At 37.1% G+C, this 27,994-nt stretch overlaps 1 protein-coding gene across 1 annotated transcript; it reads right to left on the reverse strand.

Annotated features, from left to right (window-relative positions):
• Positions 1-27,841, reverse strand: dip2cb (disco-interacting protein 2 homolog Cb). The gene is made up of 39 exons (XM_052547606.1): positions 27,368-27,841; positions 18,406-18,477; positions 18,206-18,310; positions 16,750-16,875; positions 16,481-16,660; positions 15,717-15,851; positions 15,195-15,332; positions 14,860-14,979; positions 14,179-14,376; positions 13,996-14,087; positions 13,348-13,458; positions 13,036-13,159; positions 12,802-12,911; positions 12,167-12,269; positions 11,983-12,047; positions 11,810-11,903; positions 11,512-11,631; positions 11,279-11,393; positions 9,984-10,123; positions 9,669-9,805; positions 8,886-9,094; positions 8,396-8,510; positions 7,078-7,279; positions 6,888-6,988; positions 6,388-6,468; positions 6,147-6,270; positions 5,457-5,578; positions 4,509-4,620; positions 4,316-4,425; positions 4,088-4,218; positions 3,839-4,007; positions 3,573-3,743; positions 3,363-3,392; positions 2,968-3,029; positions 2,597-2,654; positions 2,437-2,511; positions 2,169-2,343; positions 1,958-2,081; positions 1-1,125 (listed from the first exon to the last, which is right to left on the reverse strand). Exons 1-39 carry the CDS (start codon positions 27,444-27,446, stop codon positions 873-875), a joined length of 4,788 nt encoding a protein of 1,595 aa, XP_052403566.1. The 5' UTR covers positions 27,447-27,841; the 3' UTR covers positions 1-872.
• Between the last annotated feature and the right edge of the window lie 153 nt (positions 27,842-27,994).

The following is a 27,994-nucleotide window of genomic DNA, read 5'->3' on the forward strand; positions in this document are numbered from 1 at the left end:
AATAGTTGAAAATATTTTATTGACATATGAAAAGACATCGTGACATAATCAAAGTGCTTTTGTATCTTACAGATAATGGAAGCTTCAAAAATAAATAAAGATAATATAATAAACACACATTGTGCATATGTCCTCTTTCTGTCACTCTTTCCATCCCTCCCTCGCTCTCTGTCTCTCTGGATATAGACATAAAACAGGAGAGATCAGCTGATGCTGGGCAATGAATCTAGAATGCAAATTCTAGTTCACATAGACTATATTTATGCGTATCACAGTGCAGATATGATAAACTATTAAATCACAAAAATGATATCACAAAAGCTAGACAAAACTGAGACAATTTTCTGTACATAATTAACAATTATGAAAATGAATAAACATTAGTATCTTTAAAATGATAAACATGCTAATGAAGTCAGTTTGTGATATTCTAATACAACTTCAAAAATATGTATCAACAAAGACAACAGCAAAGACAAGCATAAAACAACGATATGCTACGTAAAAGCACAAATATGACAGGTATATTTGTTTAAAAACACAAATAAATAACATGAATTTAATTGGCAACAGCAATAATTATCATACAAAATCCCCTGTTCTTTCAATTAAATTTTAGTGTGCAAGTTAAAAACAAAAAAACAACACTAGCTAAATATTGGGCGACACAAAAAATAAAAATGATATGCTTTAGGAGTCTTGCAAGTCCCTCTGTGAATGATATGCAAGTGTGTTTTGCTATTTTGAGGGTGTTCAATCTACACTTAGTAGGCTGACAGAAGTGATACAGTGAGAAAGTGCTGGAAATCACGGTTGCTGTGCCTGAGCTCATGAGAATGAGCTCGTCTTTAAGATCATCAGTGTGCGTGTTTCTACATGTTGTAAGCCACATATATGGGGTCGAGCTGGTCGGCGAGGAAGCCGTCCCGTAGGTGCATGCGTTGCTTCTCTCCGCGAGAATTAATGGGAATTACGCCCGTGTCCACGACGACCACCACGCCAACAATCAAATAGTGTTCCTCTAGAACCACATTAGTTACCATGGGAACCAGATCTAGAGCTTCCTGCTCGGAACCGTCCAACTCCACCACCACCACTAAGAGATTCGTCCATGTGAACACGGCGCTGAACGAGAGAGAGAGAGAGAGAGAGAGAGAGAGAGAGAGGAAGTATAATCTATGGAAATAAGTCAATACAAAACAGCTGTGCAAGCTCCATTTCACACGTTTGCGCAATGCAACATCGCTAGGCATTAGCATAAACTCTTGATCTGCAGTCAGTTTTCTCTCTCAGGTCAACTCCTCCATTGTCAGCAACATTATGAAGAGAAACTTTGCTGAGCAGACAAGTTTATGGATGGCTACCTGAATAATAACATTTCTGGTTTAAGCACACAGACATCTGAAGGAAACATCTGCTTCCTTGAATACAGATGTTCGTTACTGCCAGTAAAAACACATGTTTATGTTGAATGTGAATGTTATGTTTTTTTTGTGTGTGTGCAGATCTCAGACTTATTATTCAGTTGTTATGAACAACAACACTTAGTTTTGACCATACCTTTGAAATAGCTTTCAGTTATAAACTATTTTAATCATCATAAACAAGTATTCCTACACGGTTGCGCAAAATATGAAATGTTTTGGGTTGTATTTCCAGTAAAAAAAAAAAAGTATATTTGATATGTATACACTACTGTTTAACAGTTTGGGGTCTATGAGACTTTCTTTTAAAGAAATTAATACTTTTATTCAGCAAGGCTGAGCAAATAGTATTTGCATTATGCAACCTTGGTGAAAATTTTCACATGTTCACATTTTTGAACGGTATACTTTTATATACTTTTATTTTAATATAAAATAAATCAGATGACATAGCTCCTACAACTAATTAGCATATTTACAGTACATAGTGTACTGTCCTCAGTGTGAATATGTGGCTGTGTGTGTGAGCTCACCATTCTGTGATATTCCGGTGTGCCCTGATGATGGACGTTTCAATGTCAATGGGATGGTATTTCATACCTCTCAGCTCCATGACTTCATCTAACGCTCCCACCACATAAAGGGCATCGTGCCTTTCTGAACACACACAAGTGAATCAACTCATTAAGCAGATCAATGCAACTATCTTTGTGACAAAAAGCACAGCATACACTGAACACACACCTCCACTTGCATCAGTGAGGTCGGTCCTGCGCAGGAACCCCAGGTATCCGGTTCTGGCCCACACAGTCTGAGTGTCTCCAAAGCTCAACCTGGCTCCGAAATGATCCGAACGCACATTTTCCTCTCCAAATACTGTGAAGTACCCACTGGCATTCTGTGGACTGTGGACCCAGATCTGCACTCATTTTAAAATAGAAAGATAAGTGAGATGCTTGGTTATGAGAAGATCTTTTTTGATCTATTATGAGAGAGTGCTTTTTAGTCTAACCTCTCCTAAATGAGAGTCTCCGATTGGTCCCTTTGTCTCTGGGTTGGCGATGATGATGCGTACACCAGGTAAAATCTGTTAAAAATGATTCAAAAATGAATGTGGCTTACGTTTGATTTAAGAAAACAAATGAATTACCTATTACCTAAAACTAATTTACCTTCCCAGATTCCATGAGTGCTAGACTGTGTGGAGATCCTCTTTCAACCAGTCTCACCCTACAAACACACACAGACACACACACACACTTCAGAAATGGCAAAACCAGAAATAAATCATACAAATTTTTAAATGTATTATATAGTAGAAAACATTTTGAAAATGAATTCATTATTTAATATTTAGTTTCATCTTCTGAGGCAACTAAGGGCTTTCTTTTACAGACCATTTGTTAAAAGGTTTCAGGCACTATTTTGTGCCCAATTTGTAGATTTTTGATTGGTAGCGTATCTGTTCTAATTCTTAGAATAGAAATAGCGAAATACCTGATATGTTTGTGAAAGTGTGTGTGTGTGTGTGTGTGTGTCTTGCCTGTCATGTCTCAGTGCTCTCATGTCCACATAGACAGTCGTAGGATCCGGTCCTGATGTTCCCTGCACAAACATAAAAATCATCTTCTCTAAAGGGCAGTCAAATTTACTTTGAAACATGAAGCATCATGCTTATCTGGCAGACGGTTACTCTCAAGGTGACTTGCATTAACAGTGAACAAAAATTTACAAATGTATAGTGCATGGAGAGGATTCAATATTATAACCCTAGTGTGTGATACTGACAACAAAAAACAATATTTTCTGGCATATGTCAATTATGATTATTAGGTGAAATTTTGCCGAGTTTCTGGTTTAGGCCTGTCCCACATCTAAATATATGATTGTATTAACTGAGCTATGAAATGATGAGGATCAGTTAAAGTTCAGTCATACCTGCTCAGCAAGTTTCCCCAACCTATGAGGCTACATGAGGAGAGGAGAGGAAGATGTGATGTATAAATATTAAAGAAGTAAATGAAAAAACTCAATTGAGTGAGTTGAGTGAATTGAATGAACTACATGACTAGTAAAAGGAAAAAAAGAACACTGGGATGCAATTAGACTATGAAATCAGATGCGTGTCACTTTCTGGCCAATACTGACCTGTAGGCAGATGGCGAGATTGACCCTGCAGCCGAAGGCAGTGCTGACGGCACGCGGGTGCAGCCCCACGTCCTTAAAGAGCTTACAGAAGGACTGCGTCAGAGCAACACGGGGCCTCTCTTCAGCCACAACCACACACGAACGCACACGGGTCAGATCCATCCCACGGGCCTGATAGAGACACAAAAATACAGCGGTGAAATAGAAAGAAAATGTTATTTAACGAGACGCAGATTACAATTCTGTGTGAGTGTGTGTGCGCATACCTTTAGAGAATCAGTGAGAGAGCTGAGAGATCTTGTGCAGAGCTCCATCACAGAGTACGAGCAGAACGTGTCTCGGACTTTAAACTGACTGACGGACTGCAGCCACAGAGCAGGATTCACCTCTAGATCCATGGGAGAGATCAGAACAGACTGCTGCCCTGCATATACGCTACACGCAAACACAAATAAACAAATAAAAATGCTGGCATCTTTGTGCGCATTTCAGGTGAGCGCATAGGTAGTCCGTACCTGCAGAGACACCACAGCACAAAGCCCAGGCCACAGTATGGGTCGAGACACACGGCCACCTCGCGAGAGGGATACAACTCACACTGCAGTTTAACAGAGCGACACAGGGCACTGGTTGCATTGTGAGACATCTTCAAAGGAAGAGAGAAAAACAGAAATTGTAATTACAACTTTATCAATCTGCAATCCATACATAAAAACATCAGTAACAATTATGAGGAGTCAAACCTTCACTCCAGCGAGCATTCCTGTAGTGGACACACTGAAGTCCAGATACGCCAGTGAGTCAGGGTCACATGGTTTATACAGCAGAGGACAACGCCTCTTTGGCAAGTCGTCTAATAAATACACACACACACTTCTGATGAGCATCTGACGGGGGTGATTCTGAACAAAGATGTTATGTCCCTGAAAGACTCACCTGTTTCCAGGATAGGAGGCCATGATTTAAAGTCCACAGCCACTGACGCATCTCTGGACTTCAGAAGTTTAGAGATTGCTTGGGTGGTCATAACACACACTGAACGACTCACCTGCACACACCAGCATGTTTATTCATGAAAAACGGTAATGTTTTAAAATCTCACTCTATAATGCATCACATTTACAATCATTGATATTTTATTTAACCCTATAAGGGCAGGAACCAATGCCAGGCAGTACACTTGATTTAATCCTGACATGGAACAGTTGATTGCACCTTTAAACAAAAAAAAACCTGCATAAACATTTTTGTAGAGAATCCTACTTGATACGTCAGGCTTATAATATTGGAGAATATAGGGCTTAAACTCGAGAAGGAAATTTTATTCAGAGGCCAAAATTGAGCAAAAAACATGCCATTTATATTCAAAATATAGGATGAAATTCGGATGGCTTGTTATGTAGAGATACAACAGTATAAAAAACTATAATATTTTAATGCTTAGTTTTATGATCAAAGCTGAGTAGTTTTAACTGAGGTGGACAAAATATTATGCAATACAAAACAATGATGATGCTTTTGTCCAGTGTTCATCTTGAAATATTACAAATCATATAAAACTGATTCTTACATTTATTTTAGATTTTACAGCAAAAAAAAAAAAAAAAAAACATTTACCATGTCCTTAAGGGCGTTTTTAGAATTATAATAAAATGACTTTTACTTGCTAAAAAAGCATAAACTATTAATTTAGAAAATCATGATCAACAGGTTCTTCAGCAAAGTTTGGATCATGATGATAATATAGAGGCCATAAATTTGAGTATTACATATGATAAACTAGGGTTAACTATTAGGCACTTCTCTGATCATTTAAGCCATGTTAACTGTAGGTGTAGTGGACTTATTTTGAGTGTGTGTGTGTGTGTGTGTGTGTCTCCTCACCTCTAGGATCATTTTAACTGTAGGTAGTGTAGTGGAGATGTTCTGAGGGTGAGGTGGTCGTACAGTTATAGGAATACAGCCTGCATACAGACAGCCGAAAAAGGCGGCGATCAAATCTAAACCTGTAATGCAAACAAACACGAACATGAAATCTTTGTAAAACAATAACATTTGCACAGTGAAAAAAAGGTGGAATTCAGCGCACATTTCTTCATTCTCATTTGTTATGTATTTAATTGTAATGTGACAGGTTTAACTTAATGTTTTATTAAGCAAATTTGATGTTATGAGATTAAATTGGAGTAGGCGGCTTCTGAATGTGAATTACAGAAAGCTGTAGCTGGTCTGACTTAATGAAATGCTACAATTAGCACCACAAAAAAAACAACTACAGATGGGATTTCTAGACTGAAACAGAACTCAGCATATTGCTGGTGTGAAGTATATTAACTAGTGCTCTGACAACAAAAATTGTGATCATTTATTTACAGTTTAATTTGGCAGAAATGAAGGCAGAGATGTATTACTGCAGATTTATTGGTAAACTTTCAAATCTATTTAGTGCCTTTAGCTTTAAAACATCTTCATTTGGAAGCTTTTCTCAGCAAATACTGAAATGCAATTATTTGCAAATAATTTGATGTATTAATTTGCACATTCAATTTAAGTTAACGCAAAGTGTGTGCTTACCTGGTGGATAAACTAATGCTACATGGTCTCCGTCTCGTAGCTGTCCTCTTTCATACAGTAAAGTGGCGATTTTCTCTGCTCTCTTGTGAAGCTGTAGACAGGTCAGAGAGCTTCCTATTGCCCCCTGAACAACAGAAACCACATTTATAAAAACACAATATGCATTGCTCCTTATTTTTGATAATATTATTAACACTCACTGCTGAAGGGAACTGAGGAAAGCAATAAATGTGTGTGTTACCCGTGAGTTAATGAGTGTGTAAAGTATGTGGTCAGGCGTTGTCTGAGCTCTCCACTGCAGCACCTCCGACAAAAACAGGAACTGGAATTCACATAAGAGAAAGAAAAATCAGTCCGAGCAAAAAAAGACACAAACACACTCACACATACAGCTGATGATTGCAATCTTCTCATTTTTGGGCAACGGGTTTTAAACACTTTTCTCAATTAAAAATCTGGTAAAATGGTTGGTGCATGTTGCATTCCTAAATGCACATTATAAACGACTCAAACACACAACACATGTAGAGATGAAGTCTGTGTGAGGCATCATTTACTGTGAACTGAGCCCCAATAAGACACTTAAAAAACACTGAATCATGAGGTGCTCACATATAAATGAACACAGTGCCGCACTTCCCTCCAAAACATGGAGCACTAAATTGCAGCCTTTCATTTCACAATATCAATCTTGCTGTGATCAGTTGTTCAGCACTAAAATATCCTAGTCTCTGAATTCACCTGCTCATTCTCCTCCATGTGACTCAGATCTCGTCCGCTGGCCTGAGCCATTCGCTTTCCTGCAACGAGATTCCCCACCATCACAGAGGCAGGACCCACCTCTGCAACAAACACACACAACATTTACACGTTTTCTATGTAACACAAACACATTATGCTCTATAACACATACACACAAAGGCTTATGTACCGGGTTGTTTCTGTCTTGGTTTGGGCAGGTTGGTGATGCAGGAGTGAGGGCACATGAGGATGCTGCAGGGGTGTAGCGCCCCCTCCAGGAACAGCTGTTTGGTCTCAGACAGGTGGATTCCACCCAGAGGGGTTTTGGGGAGGGTGTTGGCAGGAACCAATGCCAGACAGTACACTCCCACCTGATGAATCCCATCTATAGCCTAAACACACACACACACACACACACACACAAGTTTGTACAAAGAACTCTTTATTGTTAATTCAATTAATTATTGATAACCTTAATCATATAATCAACACACTGAAAAGACCAGAGGTGTGACTTTAGGGCCTTCTGTAAATAAACACAACTGAAGCCAAAATGGCTTCACTTGAAAAGAGTTCAAAAAGAGTTTCACTTGAAATAAATATATTTCTAAACAAAAAATGTACACTAATGTTCTAAGGTTTAGGTAAAATACAGAAAAAACAGTATTATGAATTATTACATTTTGTATTAATACCATTTAAAATACCTGATTTCTATTTGAATACATTTTAAAGATGTAATTTATTCCTGTGATGTCAAGGCACACACCATTTGATAATTCAGAAATGATTCTAATATGCATATTTGATAATATGCATATCAAGAAACATATTTTCACTATCAATGTTGAAAAGAACTATGCTGCTTAACATTTTCATGGAAACCGTGAAAATTGAATTATTAGAAAGTTCAAAAGAAGAGCACTGATTTCTTTATTTTCACATTTGATCAATTTAATGTATCCTTCCTGAATAAAAGAGTGAACTTCTATAAAATAAAATTGTACTGACCTTAAAACTATTGAAAGAGGAGTGTACATTTAAATACTTAAAGATATTTTGTACAATAACAAAACTAGAATCCATGAATGCTAATCATTAAATTACTTTTTAAAGTCATTTATTTCATTCAGATGTTAACCATCCCAATTATAGAACACATAAATATCTCTTATTTTAAACCTATAATTTTATTTTGTAGAAAGAATATGACCAGACGCAATAAATCAGCCAAGAAATTTCTGTTATTTCAATGAGTTTTTTTCCGTATGAGTGATGCCACAACAATAAGACCTGTTGCCGCTCACTTGCTTTCTATTTTTATCATGTCGTGGTAGGTTGCCACACCCACAGTGAAATCTCAGTAGTGCAAAATCTTCACATAGATAATTATACATTCAATTGAATCTGATCTGTTTGGCTATCACTTTGTTGCTTAGTCCAGCAGTTTTGCTTTCAGCAAGGACAGGAAAAATGCTAACTTTGAGCCTGGTTATGTGTGTGTGTACCTGCAACACTCGGCTCATCCACTGGTAACTCTCTTCTTCAGTTGAATCTGGTCTCTGTTCTGCTACCAGCACAATCCTCTCATCATACAACACATTCACTGAGAACACCACTGTCCTATACAGAGCGAGCATTGAGAGAACCTCAGATGGATTGAAAAACAAGATTCTTTCTAGAGTAGTATTCTTAGGGTGACCATATGAGCCATTTTCCCAGGACGCGTCCTTGCCAGGATTTTTATATTGCCTAAAATATCCAGAATATGGCTGTTTGTGCTGTGCAGATCGATCATTGTATGACATTCATAAGCGCCATATAGAGCAGAGCAGACGGCTCCTTATGCATTAAAATCATTTATGTACCATACTTGCATGTTATTGGTCAAACAACTTTGGATGTTTTAGGCAATATAGAAATCCTGGCAAGGACACGTCCTTGGAAAATGGCTCATATGGTCACCCTAAGTATTCTGGTCTTACTTTTAATACATACCTTCCTCTATAGATGAACTTCATGGGCTCCACAGCAAGAGCTGTAGCGATGATATCATCAGCATTGTGTTTCCGACCCCCGACCTGCATCAGTCCTTCCAGTGTACCAGAGATGAAGATCATCCCACCCGGACCCACGAACCCCAGCAGACCTGACCTCACAAATACACAGTCGCTGACCAATCCACCGTCACACGCCACTGGACACACCTGCACCACAGAGACATAAACTAAATGAATAAATGTAGAAACCAGGTAAAACCAGCTACAAATGCATTGTGAAAAAACAAAGTGATTTTTTTTACCATACTACAGTAAATCAAAAATGATTTACTCTGCTGTTCAAAACATTTTTTTAAAGTATCTTGCTCACCATAACCGCACAAAATGTTATATTTATATATAATAAATTTTTTTTTTACTTTTTTTTTTCTTTCTTTTTTTGCATTTAGAATGTATAATACAGTAAAACAGTAATATTAGGAAATATTATTACACTTTAAAAAAAAAAAAAAAAAAAGAAAAAACACTGAAAATATTTTTTAATTGCTCAAGGAAAATGTTGCCAGAAACACTTCTTATTAGTGGAATTTGAGGAATAGAAACATCAAAAGAAAAATAATTATCTTGTAACATTGTAAAAGTCTTTACCGTCACTTTTGATCATTTTAATATGTCCTTGTTGAATAAAAGCATCAATTAAAAAAACTAAAACTTTTAAACAGCAGTGAATCTTAACATATTGCAGTTTGGTGTATATTCTGTATATATTGTATTTTCACACCTCAAATGTGTTCTTGCTCATTCCTGTAAGCCCATAATATGACGTTCCCGTGGCAACAGACGACACACAGATCTCTCCAATCTCATCGGTTTTACACAGTAGAGGAACACCCTCCAGTTTAACAACACACACCATTGCTGAAAGAGAAAGAGAAAAGTCAGTTTTACGAGAACCATAAAGTCGTTTGATGAGGTCTGTGGTCACATGAGGAAAACAGCGCTGAACTGCTCTAGGCTGGTTTACGACGTAGATGTTGGACCTCAATCAAGATGCTTTGGGGATGTTCATTCGTTCATGTTCTCGTAATTAATGTACCTCCTGGCATGGCCGTGCCCACATCCTGTAGAGTGAGGACGGACAGCTTCTCTCCGGTGTCCACTCGGATGACCCCGTGACTCAGATTCGTCATACTTAGGACCCCTCGGCCTGCTGGCTTAGAGCTGCCCTCCTGAGGCCTGACAGAAAACACATGCATACAAATAAATGAAAGAATAAACATGTCCATATGTGTTGCCAGAATATTATGTTACCATAGACACAATATTTCCCAGATTTAATAAACAATTTGGAATTGTGTGGTTTGGCTTCCTGGAGCTGCAAAAGCTCTGACAAAAGAGGTTTTATTGGCTGATGTGAATATTGCTTGGCATTCTCAAAGTCCTTAATAAAAGTTATACAATTGTGTAGTTTCTACAACCAAAACCTTGCATCTGCACCCACAAAATCCCACTGAATGTGTCACCAAAAGAACACAAAACATAAAAGTATAAAACATGAGGAGACTCGTGGTATTTTATGAAGACTCGTTAAAAAGTTTGGGGTTGGTAAGATTTTTTAAATATTTTTTAATGTCTCTTGTGCACCACCGATGCTTCATTTATTTAGTAAAAAATACAGTAAAAATATTTTGAAATATTACAACAATTTAAAAGAACTGTATTTTAAAATGTGATTTATTCCTGAATTTTCAGCAGCCATTACTTCAGTGTCATGTGATCCTTCAGAAATCATTCTAAAATGCAGATTATTGGTGCTCAAGAAACATTTCTTCTTACTATTATTATTGTTTGAACGGTTGTGCTGCTTAATATTTATTACAGTTTTCACCTTTTTTTTCTCGATATTTGAGATCTCTACAGTCACACTTTATTTATTCCATTTTGCACTTTGGGAAAATCTGATTTAAGATTTATCAGCCTACAAATGGCACATATAAAAGTAAAGAGTGGTTGATAAATTTACACGTCGGTCAGGCAGCCTTTTTTGTTCATTTGGGCAATTCTTGGCCATGTGAACCAGACTCTATGGTGATATAGTGCAATATCCATCTGATAACACTTTTTAAACTTAGACCACACACAAACACAATTAAATGTATTTTAATGATTTATTAAGCAGTTTTCACTACATGATGTTAAAATCTGAGTCAGATGTATTTCTTAATAGTTTTGCATGTGTCTTTGTGCATGAATGTGCGTAGGCCTGGATATGTTGTTTGTGATGTGCAACCACAAAAGACAGAACCTCCCATTTTAATGAGTTTAAACTGAAAACAGACTCCTGAGCACAAGAATGATGTGTGCACAAAGAGAGTGTGAGTGTATTTATACCTCCTCACAGCTACAGTTAGTGCCTCGGGGGAGCCAGCACACGGGCATATGACCTCTGACCTCAAGCCCATGCTCTGAAACACATTCAGGAATGCGTCGCAGGAGGATATCGACCCTGGGAATGAAAGACAGAGAATTTACATCGGGGCTCAATTCACAAAGTAACACTCACAGGCTTTGAATCATCAGTAACACACACTCAAGGGGGTCTGATTCATCATTCACACACTCACAGGGATTTGATCCGTCAGCGACCAGCAGCATTCGCAGTGAGCTCATGTTGGTGTCACTCTGGTCTTTGTAGGCCATCAGAGCCCAGTGTAGATCCCTACTCTTCACACACGCCACCTTAGCTGCACACACATGGAAAAAAATGATTACTGAACAGAATGTGTAACACTGTGTGTGTTCTTGTTTTATACAGCAGATTTTGCTTCCGATTAGAGTGATAGGTGATCTTTGAACACGTAGGAGATGTGTACACCATCCAAAAAGCCAGGAGATCAAAAGTGTGTGTTTCTGTGTGTGTACCTTTGTATTGGCTGGCCTTCTGGATCCAGGACAGAGGATTCACCTTCATAAGTGCGTATGGAACACTGACCACATGTAACATATTCAACACACTCTATAGAGAGAGGAAAAAGAAGTGTTAAAAAAAAATCGAATAAATGACAAAATACAGTAAATTAAGTCATTTATATTACCGTTTGAACACTGTGCCAAAAGCCGATGCCTTTCTTAAAGTCTAACACATTCACCATAGTCTCAGCTGAAACACAAACAAACACAAACCACTTATGGCTTTGGAATGACAAGACACCATATTCTTTTCGATAAAAGTGATACCTTTAAGAATCTGAGTGAAAGTGTGATGTTTTGATATCTTACCCTCAATGTATCCGCAGGTATGTGTAAGCGTTTGGCAGTGTGTGAGCATCGCCATTCTTGTCACAGTTATTCCCAGCACACTCCCGTCCTTACAGGTCTTATACTGTCAATCAACCACAAAACACGACCACTCTCATCATGAATGCAAGGAGGTCAAAGAACTACAGTACAAGCTCCCCTGCATATATTAAGCAATCTTAAAATCTGCCATATAAATACAAATGAAAATAAATTATATAAAAATGCATTTTTATATATACATTATTGTTTGTTTGGGGTTGTCGAATCTTTTCTTGCTTTTGATAAAAAGTTTATGTTCACATTTATGTGAACAAAAATACTGATACAGTAAATAAATATTTTAACTATTTAAAATAACTACTATTTTAATATAAATATAATATATAGCCATCAATGTGTTCACTGTCACTTTTGATCAATTTAATGTGTCCACGCTGAATAAAAGTATTTCCTTATTAAAAAAAAAGAAACTGAAAAAAACCCAACAACTTCTGAACAGTATTGGATTATTTAAAAAAAAAGTATAATTAATTAATATTACTATTAAATAAATAATGATATATATTTAAAAAAAAATCTAAATGAATTTCACACACAATTAAATTATCTGTTACCTCTATGTATGCTGTGTCATTGTTAGCATCTTTAATGAGAGGAAACCATTCTCGTGGGGGTTTAGATAAATGTTTGGAGTCAGTCAGCACCCAGAGCAACTTTGGCCAGCCTGAATACACACATATACACACAACACAAACATTTACAAACTGGATGAAACCACACATATATGTTTAACACACAACAATATTCCTTAGTGAAGACTCATGTGCAGGTGGTTCTAACAAACAAACCTTTAAACTGCATGACATCACCACTAGTACTCTTGGGAAGACCCTTATGACATGCGTCACTTGTTAATGCCACAGCAACTCCGCAGCTACCCAACAGGAAACCAATTTGTTGACTCCCAGCATCCTTTGAGGTGAGAGAGCAGAAGGGCACACCTCAGGCAAATTTCTTCTTGTAAAATTGTTTGTAAAACTCTAAAAGTTATTTTGGGTAACTATTCTTTTCATAATGACTAATTATTCAATCTTCTAAATATGTGCAGTCCTGCCTAGGCTGATGTGTTTTTGCTGGATTTCTTTTGCAGTAGAAAATACCTTCTTTGTAAGTGGTACTTCAATTGGAACAGGAACAACTTCAGCCAAAAGACAGCCATAAAACGCCACCATGAATGCTGCTGGGTCACTGTTGGGGTAAACCAATGCTACCTACAGTAAAACACACACACACACACACACACACACAGTCATCGCTTTTTGAATATATGTCTGTATAGTGTACATTTATAGTATTTCTGTCTTTATAATAGGGTTATGCACAACTGTTCAAAAGTTTGGGATCAGTCATTTTCTTTTAAATTATTCTGAATGAAGTATTTTATGTTTACAAAGTCTGTATTTAGTACATCAAAAATACATTAAAAACTTTAATATTGTGAAATATTACAATTTAAAATATTTTTTTTTTCTACAGACAAGGCTTAAGACTAATCCCAGACTAACGTGTAAATCTAAGATGTTTTAACCTAAAATTGCAAGAAATATTTCTTATTATTATCAATATTGAAAACAGTTAATATTTTTGTGGAAACAACTTTTGGGGATTATTTGATGAACAGAAAATGTCACATTTTGTTCATTTTATTGCATCTTTGCTGTATAAGAGTACCCTTTTTTTAATTATTATTATTAAAAAGGAGATTTTAGAAAAATACATATGACCTAACAATTCATCCACAGTCTTACCCTGTCTCCAGGGTGAATGATTGGCTCTTGTTTGGATCCCAGTTTGTGGAGAAGGTTAAAGGCCAACTTTAAACTCTTGGACCAGAGCTTGCCTACAAACATGGAAGCAAAGAGATATAAATATGCACCCTAAACAAAGACAATAAATCAAATGAATGGCTATGAATATATATGCATGTGTACCATATGTAAGTGTGTATGGTTGTTTGGCATTGCTGTGTGTAGTGGTCAGACAGGGAGCTTTGGGTGCAATGGCACCCCAGCGCAGAAGGGCTGCTTCCAGGGAGGCGGGGCAGTTCTTGAGTCCGTTGAGCTCCTCTCCTTGTATGGGGGTTGACTCCGCCCCCTCTGGGCGTGGCAGAGAAGGATCGGGCTGCTGCACTGCACGTCAAACGTTAAGAGAAGGTTAGCAATGAATTTGCATGTTGATGAGACCCATGTTCTATATCATCAGGATTCATACTATGTTAATTTCAAGGAATAGTTTCCCTAAAGATTCATCTTCCATGATATTCTGTCATCATTTACTCACTCTCATGACATCATAGATGTGAAAAAGACAAAACAAGGGTGAGTAAATGATGGCAGGATTTGGATTTTTGGTTGAACTATCCCTTTAAGCACTTCACCTCGATCTCTGCAAAAAAAGCTAGATCAAATTAACTGCTTTGTAGGGTGTGGAGCCTTTAATAGGAGAGTAATGAATTTCAAGACCTTTGACCTGCCATTAACTGTGAAAGTGTTTCTGAAGAAGTGTTTCTGAGAACTTGTGCAGGGTATTATATTCATTGACTTTTACTGTTAAAGTATATTCATCTTTGAAATAAAACAAGAAGATACAAAAAGAGGGGAAAATATTTTTACCTTCCAGAAGTTCTTCAAAATCCTCCACAAAGAACTCTCTCAGGGGTCTTCGCTTGGGTCGCTTCAGGGTGTTAACTAGCTGTTGGATCTTCGCCGACACACGGCTACTGACAGGCACACCTACACACATATATGCAATTTTACTACAAATAAAAAATTCTCACAGTGATAGTAAGAACCAGAAAACAAATTTAAATTGAATAGTATTTCTTTGGTCATTTTAAATTAGTTGAATTTCATGGACAATGAATAGCTTCCAATTATAATAGATGGCAAACTTGAGCCTTTTGGAATAAACACACATTTAAAAACAAAAACCTCACACACACACTCACCATCTCCTGTCTCCATCAGCTCAGCATTGCCATATTTGGGCGGGGGCCTGGCTATCATGGTGACCTGTGGGCGTTGAACAGAGATGGGGGCGGGGTCTGGCATGTAACTGGTGATGTCAGGTGGGGCCGACAGACTGTCTGCAGTACACAAACGAACACATTCACTCATCAGTATAGTAATATTTACCCCAATAAATGTGACTATTCATTATCAGTTATTCAGGAATGTGATGAAAGGTAAAATGAAAATGCATATCAAACAGTTCTGTCGAGGTAAACCTTTTAACTAAAAGCAAATGCAATTATTGACATTGATATATAATATGTTGATAAAATACACAAGTGAACCCAAATGCAAATATAGACACAGTAAAATTAACCCTTGTGTACTTTTCATCTTAAAGGGACAGTACAACTTGAGAGTGAGTAAATCATGACAGCATGTTCATTTTGGGGTGAAATATTCCTTTTAATCTCAGACAAGTCTTTAGCTCCAAAAAAAACAAACCATGAAATACTGACCCTCAGAATCCAGAGACGACCAAGGGCGATCTGATTGGTAGTCACTGGAGTGCCTGACAACTATTCCATTCTCAGCAGAAACACCCATTTCTCTTAAGCCCCACCTTTTTAGAGACAGATGAGACATCGGACCAACTGAAGGGAGAAATTTAAAGAGAAATCAGAAAGCTAACCTATAGCAGTCATATTAGTAGTAAATTCATTAGTATATAACTATTTTTATTATGCTAGAAGCTGATTGGGTGGTTTGAGTTAAGCAAGCTGAACATTATAAGCTAATTGGCAGAAATTGGATGGGCACAAAAGAACTGATTGGCTGAACTAAGTTGAGCACAAAGATCTGTTTGGCTAAAGTTCATTGAGAATGAGAAGCCAACCGGCTGAATTGAAGTTTCATATGAAGTCAGAAGCTGACTGGCTAAAATTGGCTGGGAAAATAGAAATGATAGGTTGAAGTGAGCTGGACATGAGGAGCTGATTGGCTGAAATTGTTTAGGCAAACATAACTGGCAAAGTGAATGCAAGGATCTGAGATGGAAAGCGATTTGCTAAAATTAGATGATCTTGATAAGGGAGGTTCAAAAAAGGCCCAAAAGAATTATAACATATGAACTGAATTAAATGTGAGAGGCTTGTTTTTCCTACACTTACAGTAATATTGAAAGCAAAATCTGAGTTGACTGACAGTGACCTAAAGACTAATTTATAACATGACAGTATCTGTGTTTATTCACTGCCTTGTGAATATTTGCACACGTTCTTACTGCCGTATGAGTGTATGTTAGTCTCTGCGAGTCGGGCTGCATTAGCAGAGCTGTTGCTGTGCGACGATGATGACGATGATGTTGAAGGTGAGCCATGGAGAGCTCTGCTGATCCAAGAGTCCACGCTGACACCTCCAGCCCTCCCCAGAGATCCCTCACCGTCAGAGCCGGAGGACGAGTCTGCAGAGACACAGAGAGAACAGTCACTCACACACTTACTCACTCGCTCTTACACACAAATATATGCACATACACACACACACACACACCAGGAGGGGTGTACGTGTCCATGGAGGTTTGACCGATCAGCGACTGCCTCTTAGATGGCAACAGCACAGCCATCTTTCTCTCGCTGTGTTGCTCCAGTGCAGCCTGAACAGCTTCTGAGTGAACATCTGAAAGAAAGAGACTGTTTTTATAACTGCATAAAGAGTGCAAAAAGCTTCTTATGTTTATGCATGTGTTTGTGTAGAATACAGTTCAGCAGAGTTGCTCTTTTTATAGCCTGTTCTGAGGTTTATTTAGGAAGAGGGTTTATTCAGTGGTTTGCTACATCTAAGCTCAATCACATGTTCTGAAAATACAGAACAATCTTCTTTAATGTATTTATTACAATAGATGCACAAAAAAAATAATCTTGAAAGACGGTAGTATTTTTAGTAATACATTTTACATAATACGTTTATATAATAAAAATACATGTACTTCAGTGACAGAAGTACATTTTTCATCAAAGGGCTATATTTGTTCCCTTAGACTGACTTCTAGGGGAATTTTTACATTTATAAAGGCATTTTTTCTAACCTGATTAAATGTGTAATCTTTTATGTTGAATTCTTACATTTCAAATATTTTCAAAATGAATTTAAATTTATGAATTAAAACTGTATGCAGATGTAAATTGCATAAATAGTGTTATGATATGAATGTTTTAAATATAACATTTTGAATACAAAAATATGAAATGATGAAAATAAAAATAAAAACACCAGTATGTGGTGGCAAGTCAATGGACCATTCATTCATGGATTTGTTCAAATTAGTGGTAGACAAAATATCGGCACCAATATTAATCATTTTTACGGTTATCGTATCTGTAATTTTCAAAAGTTTATTCTGTATTTTTATATAGAATATAAATAAAATATAATAAGTTAATAATTTTATAATAAAAATAAAATATTTTTTGTCAAAGTCCTTGTTATTGTTAATTTTGAACTTAATTTTAAGTTTTACACCAGACATGTATATAAGTTAATGGTCCACTTGATCGGTAATAAGCCGTATCAGCCCTGAAAAACACATAGGTAGTGTATAGTTAAAATAACTGGTTCATTCAGGAATTAAATTTATGAAATTATGGCATAAACTACAAAGAACTTGAATTATGTCTCCTGGATATCATATTGTGTGTGTGTATGTGTGTGTACCTGGTATTTATAACGTTATGGGGACCAAATGTCCCCACAAGAATAGTAATACCAGTAAATTTTGACCTAGTGGGGACATTTCTTAGGTCTCCATTAGGAAAACAAGTTTATAAATCATACAAAATGAGTTTTTTGGTAAATCTTAAATTCTGAAAGTTTTCTTTGAGAGGAGTTTGGGGCGATAGAAAATGCAGTTTGTATAGTACAAAAACCATTAGCTCGTGGAATGTGGAAACACAATGTGTGTGTGTGTGTGTGTGTGTGTGTTTGTGTAAATCTGTGCCCTTTATCTCACCTGACCGGTATCGTTCATCCCTTGTGCCAGTGGACCGTCGTCGTTGGTAGCGGGAGGATGAGGAAGACGATGAAGATGGTGTGACAGGGATGCGGCGCTCTGCCCCTGTGACAAACACAGTGGGACAAATGTAATCTTAACACAATAAAAAACATACACTGCTTGGTAAAATAGTGTGTGTGTGTGTGTGTGTGTGTTACCTGGTGTGTGAGGTAGGTAAGCTTGTAAAAGTTTGGATCTTTTCTTCTCGTAGCCCTTCTGGGTGATATCACCTAAAAAAAAAATTAATAAATAAATAAAACTCCAATCATTGCAACTTTTCTTCAGACACTGCAGTTCTACATGGATTTATAAGCAGTGGCCAGTAAATTCAAGTTAGATAAACACTTCAGTAGATGATTCTTTAACATATAAAAGAATGACTTTCATGTCCTGTATGTAAACTTTACTCCTACCAAACAGAACAATGTCGCCGTAAAGATGTTTGGAAGCACTGCAATTGACACATGAGGAGGAATAATGGATGAGACACACAGATAAGAAGCAACTAACGCATGAGTTAAAAGTGTGTTTAAAAGAAAATTTCATCAGAATTCACAGAAGTTAATTAATTCATTTTTGCATTTATTTTCATTTATGCATTTAGCAGACGTTTTTATCCAAAGCGACTTACAGTGCATTCAGGCTATATATATATATATATATATATTTTTTTTTTTTTTTACCAGTACCACAACCTTTTACGCTGCTAACACAATGCTTTACCACTGAACCACAGGAACACAGTGCAGTTGCACTGAAATAAAACTGAAATCCCAGAATTGAACAGAATTAAAAACAGCCATAAATATTAAATTAGCAACTTTACAGATGTAAATTATTATTATTATTATTATTATATTTTTACTAAATACTTGATTTTCAATTTACAGTGTAATTTTACAAGCAATATTATTAGTACTATTAGCAATATAAATTTTTTATACTTATCAACAACTACAATAATAATAATAATTATTATTATCATCATAATATTATCATATTTTTTATTAAATACTTGATTTTCAATTTACAGTGCAATATAACAAGCAATATTATTAGTACTATAAGTAATATTTATTTTAACACTTTCATCAACAACAACAACAATTATTATTATTATTATTATTATTATTATTATTAAATCACAACCTTTAGGGCCAAATTGTGCAGCACTCCAAACAAGGACAACTGACCCGGAGTAAACACATTGCAATTACATTTTTCCCAGATTATGCAACTTTAAGAGACATATTTAGTTTACAGAGTATAAACAAATAAAATTCAGACAGCAATCTAATCAAAATCTTAATAACACTGCATTATAATATAATCTCAGAAAATAACTGTCCCCAAAAAATATTTTTTCAAACACACAGAAACACACACACACTCACACAGAATAAACAGCAGAAAACAGAATTACTTACAGGATGCTGTTCAAATTAATATTTTAAATCATTCCCAAATCTTTTCCTAAATGATTTAGTGTTGACCTAGTGTGGCTGATGGATTCTAGTAAACAAACACAAGTCTAATCATGCTGCATGCCTGCATCCCAAAATAATATCACAAATGATATCCATGGCAACATAGGTGTGGTGGCCCCCTCAGAGACCCGCAGGAAATGAACACATGGGGGCCTTTTTCTCATGAGACTCCCTCTCCATTATGAACAACAGAGGGAGAAAATAACTGAACTTTAAATACATTTCGGAATTCAACAAAAAAGATTTGATTGTACACACATGCACAGACCTGGAGGGGAAAACGTCACACCAAAAACTGGATTACTAGGTCGAGCTTTACATAACATACGTGCACATTCAAAGACAACATAACATATGCATATCCTGAAACCTGAGCAAACACACACACATACACATAATCAAATCCAAGATAACAAATGGATGTCCATGAGAGCTTCTGCACACACACACACAAACACAAGCTAAATGGCCACTTTATTAGATATGGCTGCTTGTCAATATAAACAGCCAAACATGTGGCTGTGAACCCCATTTAGAAAGCAAGCAGATATCATCGCAATGCTTTAGTGGCTTTCGTACTATCGGATCATTAGAATTGGCACGTTATGGCATGTGATCTGAGTAAATGAGCGTGGGAGGATTGTTGATGCAAGGTTTCTCAGAAACAGTCGACCCTGTGGGATTTACATGCTTGGGTTCACAGAGAACGCTGTATGAATTCAGCCAGATCTGTGAGAGAAAACACCTTGTTAAACAGAGCTCAGAGGAGCCAGCAGTACAGTTCACTTTACCGTTGTGGAAAAAGGGGTTTTTGAAATGCAGGTCAAAGCTCAAGCAATAAAGGTGAATGCAAGATGAGCTTTTAAAAGACACCGAATCAATAAAACTGGCCAATAAAGATTAGTCTAAAACTCCTAAAAAATCATAAAAAAATAAAATGGCTGACTAAAGTTTGGAGTCACTGATTTTTTTAAAGAAATGAACATACTCGGCAATGATGCATTAAGTTGTAAAAAAAAATAATAATAATAAAGTGGGAAGTCGTGGCCTAGTGGTTAGAGAGTTTGACCCCTAACCCTAGGGTTGTGGGTTCAAATCTTGAGCCAGCAATACCATGACTGACGTGCCCCTTGAGCAAGGCACTAAACCCCCAACTGCCGCAATATAAAAACCTGCCCATAAATAATGTGTTTATTTAACCATAAACTGCATAAATGCATTGCACTACACCAAACACAAGATAATGTTCTTTTTAGCCACATCATATAACCCCTTTAATATACTGTAAATTCAGCTTTGCATCACAAGAATAAATTATATTTTAACTTTTGATTTCAGACATTTTCACACTCTGGACTCTAGATTCATCAACAAATCCAGATCACTCCTTCTCTCTTGAACTCCCATCAACACCGCTAGGAGAGCCAAAGCACAAACATCACATTTGACATGGATTTTCATTTTGCCCTAAGGAATGCTCCCAGCATCTTGCTTAATTCAGGTTACATAAAAACATCTAGGTTCTTTGGGAAGCTCCGCAGGTGGTTCTATCCCGCAGAAGGACCTCAGACAAGCTTAGTAAGTAAAATCTGGTATAGACACAGTCAGAAATTGCTGACCTGCTGTTCCTTCAGAGAGCTCAGCTTACTGGCCTGCAGCAATGATCATGACAAGAAGGCATGATAACATCAGTATAATAGTCATTTATGATTCTCTGAAACACAGGCTCCATTGTTCAGACCTTCACTGAAGGTGTGAGAGTCATCTGACCTGAATCTGAAGCTGATTATTGATGGCTGATTATGCAGATTGCTTCCTTTTGGTTTGTAGTTTAGACTTGTATCACTCTAGTAATGATAACAGATGAACGACAGAGAATAAAAGTACACATGGACATTTTGTCTGGGTTGTGTAATGAAACGATTAAATTGAGTGTAACTGGAAAAAATGATTTAATCACAATTTAATTACAAAAAAAAAAAAAAGATCAGTAATACAACATGAAATTATGCATCACGACCACGATCCCTTTTTAGCAATCCTTTAATTCATGTAAAAGCATGAGATTTCTGTCAGACAGGATAGGACCGCTCTGAACTTCCGTCTCTGGCTGATGTTCTGCAGGTTTCCCGTTCAGAGATGTAAGACTAGCAGGTGAGTGCTTAACCAACCAATCTAATACCAACACCATCATAAACAGCATAATAAAACTGTATGTAGGTCACGTCTTTCACAAACACACACACTCTGCTCTAAGATAGCCTGCAGCTCTAGACGAATGCAAAAGCATGGAAATTAGGAGAGAGCAGAATTCTTCAGAGAAAGAGCATAACATTCCCTCTATAAAACAACATTTATGATTAAATCAACTAAATATAACGCTTATGAATAATTCTAATAATAAAAGAGAAATGGCTTCTATCTTTGAGGCAGTAAGCTGTATATGTGTATACTGTATATTTGAGCGAGGGGTGGGGGGGGGGATAAAAATAGCATCTTGACAGTCTTTTGGACAGCTGCAGTTCTGGAAAGAGTAACTTCCCATGACAACCCCCCAATAAACATACACACATATTAAGCATTAAAGGTTATGCATCTAGCTGTTCACTTAATCAACATTATGAGGTCAAATATTACAATTGCACACCCAGAGAACCCACTTATATATACAACACAAAATATTCATTGTTGGAAAGTGCCCAGTGGTCCATTGGAAAGGAAAAAAAATGAGCCTAGCATTTATAAAAAATGCCCCCACCCTTTTAGCTGTTTGAATGCAGACTTGGATGGTCCGAGACCCTTTAATCTTAAAAAAGGTTACCCGAACTGGGATTTTTACATTGATTTATTAATTATTAAAACATAAATATTACATTTAATTAATAATTAATAATGAAAAAAGTTTTTAAAAATTAAATCATAACACTACATCTCAGAAGAACGTTAAATCGCAAACACAAGCATTGCAACCGAGCTACCAAATCTTGTTTTAGGCTTCAAACTGCCTTGGGCTGAACAACAAGGAAAGACTTATGTTTATAATACATGTAGAGAGTTGGTTATGAAAGCAGAAATGAGGGTGAAGGGCTTACTAATAGTTCACTCAAGGTGAATATGACACCTGGAGATAGTGAGTCTTTCCTTATCAGAATCAATTTGCCATTATTTACTCACCATCATGTAGTTCCAAACCTGTATTTCACTTCTGTAGGTCAAAAGAGATTAGTTTTTGAAGAATATCCGGGTCATTCTATTCAGTATAACGGCAGTGAATGGGACTGGGGCTGTCATACGTCAAATTTAGAATAAAGTACTATAATACAGCAGAAAATAGCATGGGTTAAGAGTTTTATTTATATTTATATAAGTCTTCTAAAGCAATATGCTGATTGTGTGTGATCAACAGACATAAATCTTTATTCATTGTTATTAATGTAAAAATGAAATCATTCATGTATCTGAGTATTTCATTTTTTAAGTGAATTGTGATGTTAAATAAAGCCCCCAGAATACTGCAAAATGTCAGCAGGAAACTTGCACAGACTTATATTCTCCTCTCATGCATTTTCTACAAATGCAGCAATTCGACTGGATCACTTCTCCTTTAGCTGCAGGATGCTTCCCTCTCACATAGTCAGAAATACACACTTAAAACACACTGATAAAACACAAGTTGAGATGTTTATGTGCAGGTGCAATTGGAGTATGTAAGCAAAATCTGTTCAAACATGTTTCGATCAGTGTTAATTAATTTCCTCAATGATACAACAGTTAACAACCTCTTGAAGGGTAAGATGTCAATAAACTACTTTAATTTCAGCATTTTTATCACATGGTGCAAAATTAGTATCATACAGTCTCAAAAGACTTTTTGATGCTTCTTCTGGGCTTTTGTGTCATTTTTTAAGCTCGAAAGCTCCTATTGCAGGCACTGTCATTGCAGAGCACCTTGTGTTCAACAGAAGAATGAAAGGCACACAGGCTTGATACGACAAGAGGGTGAGAAATGATGACAGAATGGGGTGGCGAAATATCACATTAAAGGTGAAGTATGCACTTCACCTTTAAAGTGATAATTCACCACCCCATTCAGTCTCTCTTTGGGCCACTATAGTGAGACAATACCTGACCTACCTGCTCAGGCTGGTTGACCAACCAGAAGTCTAAACTGTCATGTTTACTAGTTAAACATGGGCAGCACAATTCTGCAGATAGAAAAGTAAGATTGTACTAACCCACAAGCCTTATTTTAAAATGTTAAGTAGTCTCAACATATTCATTTGAGATAGTACTCACATAAATAATTTCCCCTTTAAAGGGATAATTTACCCTAAAAAGAGAATGTCATCATTTGCTCACCCTTATGTTATTCCAATCCTGTATTACTTTCTTCTGTGAAACACAAAAGAATGATCATTCCGCTCTTTTCCATTCAGTAAGTGATTGGGGAACAGGGTCAAGCTCCAGAAATAACAATAAAGCACCCTAAATGCATCATAAATGAAGTCCACATGACTTGTGTACTATTTTCCAAGTCTTCTGAAGCCATACGATAGCTTTCTGTGAGAAACAGACCTTCATTGTATGAAAAGACATGCTTGGAAATTCTGATAAGGACATTCCCATTTGTGCTCCATGGAAGAAAAAGGACATTAGGGTGAGTAATGACAGAACTTTCTTTTTTGGTTGAATTATCGCTTTAAAAACACCCTTTATGCAATTGATGGGTAAGCTGGGTCACAGTGACCAGAAGTGTGCCCTATAACTGAAAGTGGCAGATGGTAAAAATAAATAAATAAATAAATAAATAAAACCTCACAGTTACATCTAATAATCTCTATCATTTAACATGAATGCACAATAATTTATGAAACGGAGTATTAAATATACACACAAAAAACAACAACAACTGATTTACAGTATTTGGACAAAAAGTGCAATGTATTAATATGTAGTGTCTATGCTTTTAAATTAAATGCTACAAAGAGGGGGGGGGGGGATCACAGCGATGCCATAAAATAAACGTTTTTGGTTTCCCAAAGAAACTTTCAGTAAACAGTTCTTAAAAGAACAAGTCTTTTTCCACTATAAATATACTTTCCTTTTTTTGGAAAAATGCTCTTAACATAACCATAAGATGCCAACTTTTATTTTACAAGTGTGTATATTTCCTTTTCATTGCCAATATAATGAGTCCTGCTGTAACACCTTAATACCCTACAGAATCCCACATGTAAACGTAATAACTGTGCCCGTGCAGTGCTGACACCTGTACACACAGGTAAAAATGTAATTCTTAACACACCCATTTCTACACACAGTCCTCCTGTTTGCAATCATTCCAACAAAGCTGCTCACCAAGGATATACAGAATCAGAATTCTTTTTTTGGATCCACAATAAACCATAAACAGCAACATTATTAAAACCATTTCTTTAAGAAGAAGTTGTATTATCATTTTAATAAATCTATGACAGACACTTGTCGGTTATCAAAATCAGACCACATAAATACACGATTACATTCTGCATGAGCGCATTAGTGTAAGTAAATGTAACTCTGATCAGATGAAGACCCTAATCCTCCAGAATGACTCTTCTGCCCCCATAAGCCTTTGTCCGCAGAGCCAATCCGAATACAGCATGAGAGACTGTGAACCAATGAAACATTTGCCTGTGGCAAGAAAGCCAATCAACTGAGAGCATGCGTGGAAAATAGGCCAGAAGCCAAAGCAACAGAACAGTGACAACAGATGCCCCAATCCATAAACACAAATAAGATATTGGAATATACGACAAGCTTATGAATGCGCATGTCACATATGCTAATTTACTGAAGCACGTCTGACGTATATGCACAAGCTCCAAAACGTAAGGTACTCTGGGAAATATTTCCCCCTTAAGTATCCTACCCCGTTTCACTGGGCAGGGTCAGGAGTCAATGGGAACATTCTGAACTCCTGAACTGTTTGGGCTGGAACAAACATAATGATGGATTATTTAAAATCTGATTGAAGTACACAAAATAACAGAGCGCTGTCTCATGTGCACAGGGACAGCAGATGTGGCCTAATAAGGGGAATCATCCTACTCTGGGTCTCTCTGTTAGAAGGAATGATGCAATCTGCATGAAACATTCTGCACTCACTGGCCATGTGGCACCACTGTCTTCATGAACTGGGTCAAGTCAACATTCGTCCGAAACTTTTTAAAACTATTTTCCCATTCTTGTATAATTATTAGAAAAGCGGGGTTTTCTTTTTTTGTAAACAGCTTAGAAATGAGAAACTACATGGAATATTCATACTTGTAAAAACATATTTCTCACATTGCAGGAATAAGAAACACAATTATCTCTCCTTGACGCCGTCCAAAAAGTAGGGCAGACTTCTGACCTCTATGGAAGGGGATTTCAGAATAGGGTCCACAGACCCCACGCAAAACTTCTCAGGGTCAGTGGAAAAATTAAATAGAGGGGTTTTTTTTATACTAAATGCATTTTCACATAATTTTGTTTTATATCTATTTCTAAATTCTCACCTCTCCTTCTTTGCAATGTATATATATATATGCTCAAAAATAGATTCAACACAGTTTTTAGTTTGCTCATAAGCTTTTCTGTAAAGCTGCTATGGAAAGATATTTATTCGGCAAAGTTGTATACAAACAATTTAGAATTATCATTAAAGACGTTTCTCTTGTGTGTATACATACACCGTTAACTTAATACAATTTGCAGATAATATTTCAATAATTTTAACTTTAGTACTGTGAAAAATAAAAGGAAATAATTTTAGACTTTTCAATATCACGTCCAAAGTTTCCCACACTATAATCAGGTCTGTTTACATAAAGATATAGAGCTTCATTAAACGATCATCTTAGTTTAGGAAAGGGGTCCCTCACAGGGATATCCTTATATTTGAGGACTCTTGGAATAAAAGATTGAAAAGCCATGTCAAGGCTGGTCAATATTAATGGTAGTGATAAAACATTTTCACTGACCCCTATGAAATTGCTGCTTTTACGATCATCATGAATTCTGATTATTTGCTTGCTTGCATATTTATTTACTTGCTTTCTTGTGCATTTAATATTCCTTATGATATGTTTGACCAGTAAAGTATGACAGGAGTATCTCAAATAACATGGGTTTCTCATGTTATATCACAGAGTGAGAGACATGCACTGGGTGTTTGAAACTTTACGATCAAGCGCATTACTTGCAGAATACACAAGAAAGGAAAGCCAGACGAATGTCCCAATGCTTTACACATACCAGCTTCACTTATAAGTGATTTACGTGCCCTATATATTCACAGAGGCGGTGGCCGTGTTATGAACAGCTCACTGGAATGGAGAATGGAAACGGAATATGAGAGCGAGAGAAAGAGAGAGAGGGACTTTAAATTCCAAAATACACATCTACCTTTATACATCCCAATAGCAACCTATCGAAAGTCTTAAAATACAAATTTCTGTCCTCATCCAAGGTCACCGGAACCGCTCTGTCCGGTTCTGCAAACACGCGCTCACTTAAATCTGATACATGTATCGAGCGCGCAGACCCGTTCATCTCTCCTTCTGTCGTTCACTTTCTCCCTCTCTGATCTGAAAAACGGGCACCTACTCACCCTCCGACAGTTCCAGCTCGAGCTCCGCGAGCCGCGCGCGCACCTCCAACGGCAGCGGTAACGAATCACGGTCTGCCATAGCGACTCCAACACATCCGAGCCTCGGTGCCTCTCTGTGTCTCCCGAGCACACGGTGTCAAACGTGTATATCACGGTGCAAAAACAGACCGCATGAGTGTGAGCGCGGATGGACAGCGAGCAGACGCGTTACTGGAGACCCGTCATCACTGGTCGCGTTTTCTCGGTTTCGCTCGGCTTCTTTCTGATCGTAGATTGTGGTGGTGCACAGGAGCAAAGCTGCCTGTGTATCCACTGCGGTGCCACCGTGCCCGCCGCTGCCGTCTCGCTCACGTGACCTCGGTGTTCGTTCAAACGCAGTGGAGAGCGACAGTGCGCGCGCTCACCGGCTGTAACGGAAAGCGGCAGCTGTGTGAAGAGAAAACGACCTACAGTGCCGTCAAACACACCCCGGGTGAATGAGGCGGGCACATCGGCTCTTTCTGCGTCAAATTTGGAAAGATAATCTATTATAAATATGTTTTATCATGTTAATATTTTAGATTCATAAGTATTTTATATTTGTTAGCCTATGTCAGGGTTATATATAATACAATTATATTATTATTA

The sequence above is a fragment of the Carassius gibelio genome, chromosome B2 (genome assembly GCF_023724105.1).
Source record: "Carassius gibelio isolate Cgi1373 ecotype wild population from Czech Republic chromosome B2, carGib1.2-hapl.c, whole genome shotgun sequence".
Taxonomy (NCBI): Eukaryota; Metazoa; Chordata; class Actinopteri; order Cypriniformes; family Cyprinidae; genus Carassius; species Carassius gibelio.

What these genes read in the sequence shown, in the direction of transcription:
- dip2cb (XM_052547606.1), bottom strand. Translation starts at nt 27,446, where the DNA reads ATGGCAGACCGTGATTCGTTACCGCTGCCGTTGGAGGTGCGCGCGCGG. An exon ending in CGAGCTGGAACTGTCGGAGG is followed by an intron (nt 18,478 to 27,367) that starts GTGAGTAGGTGC and finishes TTTTTTTTTTAG; the next exon opens with GTGATATCACCCAGAAGGGC. An exon ending in GAATGCTCGCTGGAGTGAAG is followed by an intron (nt 4,219 to 4,315) that starts GTTTGACTCCTC and finishes CTTCCTTTGAAG; the next exon opens with ATGTCTCACAATGCAACCAG.